Consider the following 10,627-nt stretch of genomic DNA (forward strand, 5'->3'; position numbering starts at 1 on the left):
ACGAGCATATTGAAGCCAACAAGGACAAACAGTGATGTGTTCAAGCTTGGTGGTCTCCAATTCTCTGCGGTCTCTAATTCCCTACACCTACCCTAGTGGTTTATGGGATTCGGCGATCACGTAGTTTGGTTCTATCGTTCAACTTACTTGTGTGCATGGATACAGTCTGAACGGTAAGGGAACCCTGCAATGTGTGCCGGGATTTACACCATATTATCCCATATGGAACGACTCACTCTCTACGTGCGAAATGATTGAAGGTAAAATAAAAGAACGACAGCCAAGACTTGTTATTATAGCAAAATGCCATAATCATCGTTCATTTGAAATGTGAAAAAGTTCACAAAATATATTCCATTTAATAGCACCCTTCCTCCGAGGAATTTCTCACAATATTCAGATATCATACCTCTCTTTTATAGCTTTTATATGTTTCTGCGAGGAGCTAAACGACACGACTGGTGGATCTTGGGATTCTAAGATCACGTGGTTTGGTTCTATCGTTCATCTTACATGTACGGATGGATACATTATGAAAGGCAATGGAATCCTGCAGTGTGTGCCGGGGTCATCACCATTGAATCCTGTGTGGAGCGATTCACTCTCTACGTGTGAAATAATTGAAGGTAAAATAAAAGAATCAATACCGGGAATTCATGTTAATAAACTCATATGACAAAATTACTCCTTTATATAGCAACATTTCATCATTCACTATTCAATTCATGTCCATATATATGTTTGTGTGTATGTGTGTGTGTGTGTGTGTGTGTGCGTATATTATAAATATATTTATATATTTGTATTTATATAGTTAAAGTTTATCACCTAATATTTTTTTTTAACTGTAGGATCAACGCATAGTTATCGTACTACGGAAATACAGGAAGGTAACAACTATTGATACACTTTTATCGTTTACTTTTTATTGCACGTTATAATCAATTTTGTGCTTATAGATGCCTTTGAATAATTTTAGCACTGCTTTGATTCAAATTATGACCTCGAAACGAAGAGAAACAGCTGCATATTGAAAGGAACTGTTAATGATATCAACACATTCCAAAAATGTAATTATGTATATTTTACGAGGCATATCATGTCTAAAGCAACCATAGTCAATGATGGTCTTCTTCTAATTCTCGTTTGAATTGGTAGTTTGAGATTTTCTGGTTCGTTTATCTGTAGCCTCACGTCGGCTTTACAAGTATGTTCTAATTCGTTTAAACATAATCCTGATATTAGCTATACATATTACAAAATATTCGAAGCAATGGGGTTTTCAACCGGACTTTCACTTCCTTGTTTCAAAATATTGTTCAGTCGAAGAACAGTATTTAGCAGCCTTTTAGCTTCGTGTGAAACCGAAACAATTTTAAATACTTTTTCTTTTTCTGTTGACACGGCATCTCGACCTCGTGTTTAAGAGTGCTGTCAATTTCAAACGTATTATATATATATATATATATATATATATATATATATATATCTGTCAATAGCTAAACGATAAAAAAAAAGAACGAAAACGAAACCCTGCAATTTCGTAAGCACTAGAGCTCCAGCTCGTTGAGCCCACTCAGCAGACATGAACTTGAAGGCTTCAACTTAGTCGAATTGCGGTACAATTTCTTTTCTTTCGTGCTTCCATTATTCCGCCAAGGGTGAATTCTTGTTTTTTAACTGTAAATCCTGCCCAATGAGAGACCAAATTGTTGTTAGGCGTGTATGTGGCAAGGATAAGAGGCCCATTATAATTCCTAAGTAGGAGTTTGAAGAAGAGAAAAACAGCGTCTGTATTTAACTTCGCAGCAAGTACAGTCGGTCCCTCTCCTACATAAAGACTATTCATTATTTTTTGTCTCAAGACATAGAAACGCGAATGATACATTTCTTTTTAAATCACAAGTGTTTGTTGTTGAAGAAAGTTCATAACATTCTACCAACCTTAACATTGAGTAGGCGTTCGTCCGTCCCTGTGGACTTTCTCAAGCCAAGTGATTCTTCACAGAGTTTCCTGGTGTCTATTCACTATTCTTTAACATTCTTGATTGGACTTTAAAAGTGATTTTGTTCTTGCTCATTTAAAAAACATGGAGGGAATGTATTAATTAGCATGCAGTTCTGAATTAAAAATGCTACGAATGTTCACAAAATGTGCGAAAGCGTTCACTCACTGAATATAGAATTGATCTTGAGTTAACTACGTCAGATTGTTTTATTCCGCAAATAAGTTAAAAATGAACTACGCCTTATGGTTTCCCCTCCCCTATCGCTGAAAAAGAAACGTATTTTACTGAATTAAACTTATATGAAATAACCGTCTGATATAAATAAATGTTTCCCTTTCTTTATTTTTATTCAAGACTATGCTTCCACTTCGACCTTTTTTGCAGAGATTTCCACCCAGTCCTTCAACGGTAAATATTACAATGATTCTCATATTTTTCTGTTATTGTCATATAGTTTGGCGAGCTGCCAATCGACTAAAATTATTTTGTATCCTCCATCTGATGATATGAATAGGATTAAATTTAAACTTGAGAGTAGACAGTTAAAGTAAATATAAACAATAAGCGTGATAAGGAGAAAGTGAAAGTTAAAGAAAAAAAAGCTCTCAAGGTCTCTTGAATTTTTTTAAACATTACTCAATGAAACCAAAAGTAATCAATCAATGACAACTGTCCTCTTCATCAATCAAGCCCATTTTGAACAATGACCAACACAACTTATTCATTTCACTTTCTTATGACGATATATATATATATGTTTACCTTACAACATTATAAGACGGATATATGTTGTGAAAATGTGTCCTGTTAACGATTGAACGAAAGAAGTGCTGCTCTCTACGTACTATTGCAAGCAGGGGAAACCTAAAGGCCCCTCCCCCAAGAAACAATTGGTTTAATCATTAGTCATTAGTTTAATTAGTAATATTTTTTTTAAATTAAGGGTTAGGGTTAGGGTCAGGGTCAGGGTTAGGGTTAATATACCAGTTTTTATGATGTCCGGTTAATGTACCATGTAGGGTTAAATAAACTGTATTCCTGTTAATTTAACTAGTTGGTATATGAATATATATATATATATATAAACACGCGTGTGTGTGTATGTGCGTGTGTGTGTGTGTGTGTGTGTGCGCGTGCGTGTGTGTGTGTCAGTGGGTTTGAGTAGATGGTTCATATATTTTCCTCTTCTCTGTTGACCTTCCGCTTTCTGCGAATCATCATCACTATTTATTGACCATTTCATGTATGATTAGAACATCGATTCCAGCAGTGGTAAAGACGAATAATGAATAATTATCTATTTCATCACCAGTAAATGCTCTTATTGTCTGACACCCTATCAATTTGCTTCCTCACACAAGGATGCGTGTCCTTCACCAGTATTTTCAACAAAGCCCCTTTGAATAAAAAGCCCCAAAAAGGGAGCGTGTGATATGGACCCAGAAATTGTTCATGCATTAAAATCAAATTTGTTTGTAAATTTGTATAAATATATTAACCAAATTATATAAGGGAGAATTAACTTTCAATTATGTGCTGTAACTTGCTCAGAAGAAATATTTTAAGCTTCAAATCTCAACTTCATTTAATAAGTTATTCATCTGGCTCCTGATTCATGAATTTTCCCTTGGTGCACGAATCGATAAAATCACATTTAGCCTCGTTAAACAATATTACATTTACTTAACAGATCATGAAACAACAATTATGACCGACGGATATAACAACGAAGGAAATGGTAACTATCTGAATATTACGAAAAGATTAAATAATTTCATTAATGGCTTCATAATTCTAATGTAGATATTCAAAGAACAAAAAACATGGCTATTTATTATCATAAATAGGTCTTACAGTTCCCTTCATTTTATATGGATATAAATATAGTTGGATCCCCAGCGCGTGTGAATTGAATTATCGTAGGAAGATTTTTCAAGTTTTGGCCATATTGCTTGATATATGATATATATTGATCTATGATTCTTACTTTATAGATATTCTCGCCATTGTTTGTTTTTAACCTATCGATCCTTTATCTCTCATTATTAATTATTTACACAAAAAATATACACATACTTCAAAATAAAATTATACATACCGTAAATGCATTTTAAATTATTGCAATGATCTTACTGGTTTTACATAGTGACACGTGCTTAGGGCGCATTTTATTGAAATTGCTTATTTTCTATCCTAATGCATTATTAAATTGTTTTTTTTTGTTGTTGTTCAATTACAATTGTTGTATCAATCCCAGATGATTGTACCTACATCTTATTACCAATACTGATCGGATCGACAGCGGTCTTATTTCTGGTTCTTCTTGCCGTGACGATTTGCTGGATCATCCCTCAGATTTGGAAGCACTTTTCAAGCAAACTTGGGAGTGATTCACAGGTAGGTTAGGGTCCTAAGGCAACAAAGGAACCCCAAAATCATTATTTTTTAGAGAAGGAATGACATATGGAAATACCGGGGAACCATTTGTAGATATGCTCAAGGCGCCTGCAAAAAAAAATCTATTAAAAGTTCCAATATTAATCGATTAAAGTATATAACAAAAACATGGCAAACGTTATTGTAAACAGCAAGCTTAAGGTGGGTCCTAAGTATGGCTCTGAAAGTTTGAAGAGAAAAGGGTATTTTATTCCCGTATAGATGGGACTGCTGATGCAAATCCCTGATATTTTTAGATAAATTAAGCCAGAAGGACATATGGAATAGGGTGTTAGAAGAGACGAAATATACTCTGGAGCCAGGTCATATTGTGCGCGATATGTATTTTGTACATTGTACGCTGTTAAGCAGGGAGCCAGTAAAGAGAGTTTTAGGATGGTATTGTATGTCTATAAAATTATTCGTTTCTTTCATTTCTTAGGACGGTTCAGTTTTTTCATTTCGTATCCATGACCAACTCTTATTGATTTAATTATTCCTGCCACACTTTTGTTGGTAGGCCTATGTTTTGGGCAAGGTTGTTATATTACCCTCATGCCATATCAATTACCAGTTTGAAAATAACAAATAATTTGAAAACCAATTTCTTTCCAGATAATCCACACATACTTGGACATGAGAGGTCGCAGTCCCCACGATGAAGAAAACGTGTCGGTAACGTCACCTATAGGCGGCGCCATGTCACCAGCTCTGACAAGGACTCATCCGCATGATACGGTAGGACAATTAGGTGAAAACGCGTCGAAAACCGATCGTGATACAATAATCTACGAGACCATTCCTTCAAGCAGTAATGACAGCAATGAAAGACACATTTGGGACACTGACATTGACGATTTTGGCTATGTTCTCCCGAATCCCCCGACCAATTTGAAAGAAAATGTTACATTATTGCATGAAGAAGACGAGCTCACTGGCATCAGCTGTAGAACTTTGCAGGATGAAGAAGGATACCTTATTCTGACAATGTGAATGTATGCTTGTCTATTATTGACAACCATTTATTCTGGACCTGTATATATCTTTGTAAAAAATATATTTGTCTTGTCATTTGTATGTATAAATATGTTGTTTTATGGAGAGAAAAAGCCGAACCAAACCAAAACAAAACTGAATAACCGCCTTTAGAACCAATTAATTGGAATGGAAGTAATAACAGTAATTTCAAATTAAAATAAAACAGTTTTCAAAACAGATTTCGGCCAGTTGGTCTTTTTATACATTCATTTACCATCTTATCTATTTCCTTTTATTTAAAGGAACACGTTTCTTTTTATTTTCACGTAAACATTTTGTAGCAGCTTACATGATGATAATTGTTTAAACATATGTGTAGGACTATGTTTACATGCATATGTATATATATTAGGACCTTTTCTTTTTACTTTTCCATCGTCTTTGAGTTTTCATTTTAAATGATAATTTGTGAAGAATTATCATTGAAAGGCATATATATTGAAAAGGGGGAAGTGTGAAATTGTGTCGCAGCCAAACACTCGTTACTAAGATTACAGTTTAACAAAAATGTACAGAACAATGGTTTTTATTACTTATTCACAAATATAATCAGGAGTGGTCCTGATATTATCTTAGAATGATTGCGTCGATTGAAGTTGGGATATTGTATTAGAGGTAGCATTGGACCATATCATCTCGATATTGAAACACAAATCTAAGAAGCATGTTTTGATTTGTGTTTGATATAAATACAATTATCCCGAAAAGTTGTCATCATGTCGTGGGGATTAACGCAATCATTGTAGAATAGATGTTGTAAGACGGTCGAATGAATATATTTCAGGTAAATTCGAATTTTATATTTCACTTTCTTGTTGCTGTTTGGCTATTTGTTTGAGAAGTAGTAAATGATAAGTTAAATTACTGATTCATGATTTACTGACATTTGTTAGTTATTACTCATTTGTTTTTAAATTGTATGAAGAAAAAAAAATTATCTATGTAAAAAAGGACTTGAGGTATGGAACGATATACATGAACTTATATCACACAAGCCTTTACCACTGTTCTTTGGATTAAAATTGAAAAAAGTAAAATAATCTAAATCAAACTTTATTTCAGGATTTGTCGATACGTAAAACGAATTTCTTTATCATTCGAACAATATCAGTTCACTACAATTTAAATGTATTAGTAATTGGTTAAGGTGATGAAAGGTAGTAGGGATGTTCATAAAACATCAAGTACCTTGGCATTCTAATGCCAAATTGTGTTATACGTGCCGTCATGCATGCAGTTCAGCTGCATGAAACTTATGCGGTACTCTTCATTATCCTCTTCTCTGTCTATTTTCTCTCTCTCTCTCCCTTCCATCGTCTTTCTATTTTTTCCTTTTCACTATAATTTAATTTAATTTTGTTTAAAAAATTCAATCACAATAATCACAAGTTCCTTCATGCGCCATCTTTCCTCTATGAGTCATACTAATATGTTTTAAAAAAAATGATATACATGTTTATATTTGATTACCCTGTTAAATATCAAGAGAAAATTACTGGATGAAATAAAAAATTCAAATAAACATGTTGTCGTATTTTGGGCTTCATTTATCGCTTGTTTAATAATTAAATGTCTTTTTTTTCTTCTCATTTTTATTTCCATAATTTCAATACATATTTACATTAATAACTCAATGATTGAGTGAAACATAACATAAGCTTATTATTGTTTGTATCTTTGCATATTTTGATAGACAAATAATTACATCACAACAGCAACAAACTTAAAAAATATTACCCTAATTTGAACTCCAACAATTTCGTCCTGTCTTGTGGTTAGTATTTTCTACAAGAACCTTTGTTGAATTATAGGCTCTGAGAAGTAGATAATATTAGGTTGTCGTTGACATTTGGCTCATTTGAGAATTGGTTGAAGGTTGGGTACGAGCATGCATGTACGTGTATTACTGTTTGCAACTAAATGCAACAAGGATGAAAACCTATAGAGACAACAAACAATTCAATTTATTATTTATCACTAAAATTGATCTATGCTGTTCATCGGCATCTAGTATCTACAATTTCTCTCCTTGTAAGGCGTATGTCTTGCACTTTAGTACCGAATTATCATTAAATACCTATGATAAGCAAAAATTCAATATCTTCTGTAGAAAGATGTTCAGCATTTTTTTGTGTGACTCTAGCCAGAAAGAAAGTTTTTTTTAATTCTTAATTGAAATGATCCATTTTATAAGATACCAATTTCATCCAATCTCTGTAAGATTGAACAGGTGTTACAAAACAGGGGAAGGTGTAGAAAAGTTGACACCTTTGATGTCCTTTGGAGGAGTTCTGTTTAAATGGAAAAGTAAATACTATAGACGTTTGCATAATTCACACTCATCAACACCAGGATATAAATATTATTTGTAAAGGTGTTGAATAATCAATAGGTAATAGTGGCAGATTAAAAATGTATTATCTAAAATTAGCTGATTAAAAGATACGGACTTTTTACAAACATTAAACCTGATACCGCATCTGAATGTACAACAAACTTAAAGCACTATTTGAAATATTCTTGTAGTTATGTTCGTATATTAAACACATATTTGTATACACACGGTAAATTCAGTTGGGCAACCACTGGTTGGCTAAATATTAATAAATGTTAAGGTTATTTTTAACCAATTTAGCTAAAGAGAGCTTGACCAGTTTGTTCCGATTATCTTTACATTATAATTGGGCATATAAATTTGTACCAACAGTACTTGCTACTATTGGGTTAAAATGCTGCCCAATATTAACATTCCATGTCATCAAGTTGGGTACAGTCTGATGGACAAGTAATAGTTGGTCAAAAATACCAGTGAGTAAATCTTAAAGTTTACCCAATATGATGCAAGGAAAACCTATACCCAGACATTGGATAAAGATTGTATTAGAAGTTGCAGGTCGAACAGCCAAAATGCAAATATCAGTGGTAAATGTTTTGGCCTCAGGAAATTTAACATAACGTATATTGCCCAAATGTTTTACCGGGTAAGGCACTGTTTTTTTAAAAACTATGACCAAATAGCTAAATGGCCCTTTGAGAGCCTGAAACTTTACAAAGATAAAGAATTAGAAATCAGTTACAACTTTTTCTTGTAGCATGGACCTAGGTTAACCTCCCATAGCTAAACAAAAAAATGTCATCGTTGCTTTATGCGCATGAGGTATCCCTGAACAGCAAATTGTTTACGGAATTTCGTAACAAAATTGACTTGCCATTTTGGTCGGAGCTGAAAAAAATATATAGCCACAAACAATATGTCTATTGATGATTAATGAGCATGAGTGGATCTTAAAGAAACTTAACAGTAATCTAAATTAGTTTAGTTCGTTTATTAGTTTATTAGTTGCTCCAAGTGATTATATTTAAAGAAAATATAATTTCATTGTAGTAACGCTTAAATTAGAAATATACTCAAAATTTGAAAAAGTCGTCTCATTTTCCGTAAACAATAAACGTCCGAAACAATTTTCAAGTTGAAGTAGCAGAAAATATATGAACAGCAGGATATATCTATCATAACATTTTGTTAACATTTCATGGCAGCTACCCACCAAAACAAAGAAATTTGCAATACATTACTACAATACTATTTTATAGTTAAAACCAATTTTCCGTTAACAGTTGTAACAGTTGTAAACAAATGTAACGTCCGAAACAAAAAATACCAATAAAATGATAATAATCCATATTTTAAGGTATCTAGAGTGAATAAATCATTATGAAATAAGTTATTATAAATCTTAACACAAGTCAAAACACAAATCAGGTCTTTCAAATCCATTAATTTTTTGTAATCACAAGAAAGGTGTTTCGGACGTTACACAATTTTATTGTTAAAGGTATTACAAAGTTTTGGTAAAAATATTTAATTCATCTGAAACTCTTTGATGTTATAACAAGATGCTATAGGAATATCTTTGACCAATCTCCCCCGCTGAAATACTTTTTTTTTTTGTAGTGAATTAAACAGTAATTAATAAATCAATTATTAGTTCCAAGCTGCCTGTATTTAAACCAGCTCATGTTGTTGTATACTAGCGCCATCTACTGTTGTAAATGGTTCATGGTATAATCGATATTGAAAATGGGCTTTCGCCCCGCCTCGGCGCAAGCCGCATGGACAACAGCAATTTCGACACCGTGCTGACCCCGCTCCACAGCGGGAAAGCCACTGCATTCGCATGGCTAAGGTCCACGGTCTCTTTTAGAGCTCAATGGTTCCAGCATCTGTGTGCGTTTGTGTGAGAGCAAGTACCGTTCAGGATTGTATCGCACAAATCAATAGAGTTATAATCTCCTTGCAGAGTGAGTAACCTATGGTTTGACGTACCCGTAAACCCTCCTCCGCAACCGTCTCAATCTAGTCTCAGCTTCGACTGATCAGTCATTTTGATATACATTTATAACAAACAATTTCAATATGCTACGGAATACATGAAGTCTTATCATTTTTTCCAATTATTATGTCCGTGAAATGCATTCCGATCAGAAAGAAAGCAATTTGAAAATGAATGACCACACAATCGTTCAGATAAACATGAAAGAAATACAATAAATATGTCTATCCATATACCGCTCTCTCTCTCTCTCTCTTTCCTACAGAAGTTCGTTGTAATGTTCATCATACCCTTGGAAGTTTCGAAAATAATCATTTTCACCACATAGACCCTCTCTATGGTGGCCCTGAAGGGACATCGCGAATAGATTAAATCGTGAAAAATATGCGATAAAATTCACGATATCGTCAATTTTATCGCATATTTTTCACGAAGAAATTCACGAAATTGACGATATCGTGAACTTTATCGTGAACTTTTCACGATGAAATTGACGATATCGTGAATTTTATCGTGAAAAGTTCACGATATAAAGTTCACGATATCATCAATTTTATCGTGTACTCTATTGTGTACTCTCCTGACGGGCGCTTCGTAAACAAAACCAGCCCTAGCTGGGGGAGACAGAGAGAAGGAAAAAAGGTAAAGGGAAAGAGAAGATAAAAGGAAAGAAAGAATAATAAGAAGAAAAGAGGGAAACGGGGGGGGGGGGGGCGAAGGGCTCTTGCCTCCTCCTCACTCCCCCCTCCCCGCCAAAAAATAAATCGGAGAGAGAGAGAGAAGGGAAAGGCGGGAAAGGGAAAGAGAAGA

The 10,627-nt window shown here is 33.9% G+C and overlaps 1 protein-coding gene across 1 annotated transcript; it reads left to right on the forward strand.

Moving 5' to 3' along the window:
- The first annotated feature begins 855 nt into the window (after positions 1–855).
- On the forward strand, positions 856–6,786 carry LOC115919968. The gene is made up of 5 exons (XM_030974739.1): positions 856–890; positions 2,364–2,417; positions 3,700–3,747; positions 4,267–4,406; positions 5,061–6,786. Exons 3-5 carry the CDS (start codon positions 3,717–3,719, stop codon positions 5,436–5,438), a joined length of 549 nt encoding a protein of 182 aa, XP_030830599.1. The 5' UTR covers positions 856–890; positions 2,364–2,417; positions 3,700–3,716; the 3' UTR covers positions 5,439–6,786.
- The last annotated feature ends 3,841 nt before the right edge of the window (positions 6,787–10,627 follow it).

Source organism: Strongylocentrotus purpuratus, unplaced genomic scaffold (assembly GCF_000002235.5).
Source record: "Strongylocentrotus purpuratus isolate Spur 01 unplaced genomic scaffold, Spur_5.0 spur5_scaffold_7, whole genome shotgun sequence".
NCBI classification, from domain to species: Eukaryota; Metazoa; Echinodermata; class Echinoidea; order Camarodonta; family Strongylocentrotidae; genus Strongylocentrotus; species Strongylocentrotus purpuratus.

Excerpts from the sequence above, each read along its gene's own strand:
- LOC115919968 (XM_030974739.1), top strand. The coding sequence starts at position 3,717 with ATGACCGACGGATATAACAACGAAGGAAATG. Across the intron at positions 3,748-4,266 it reads ATATAACAACGAAGGAAATG|ATGATTGTACCTACATCTTA; the intron begins GTAACTATCTGA and ends TATCAATCCCAG. Across the intron at positions 4,407-5,060 it reads AACTTGGGAGTGATTCACAG|ATAATCCACACATACTTGGA; the intron begins GTAGGTTAGGGT and ends ATTTCTTTCCAG.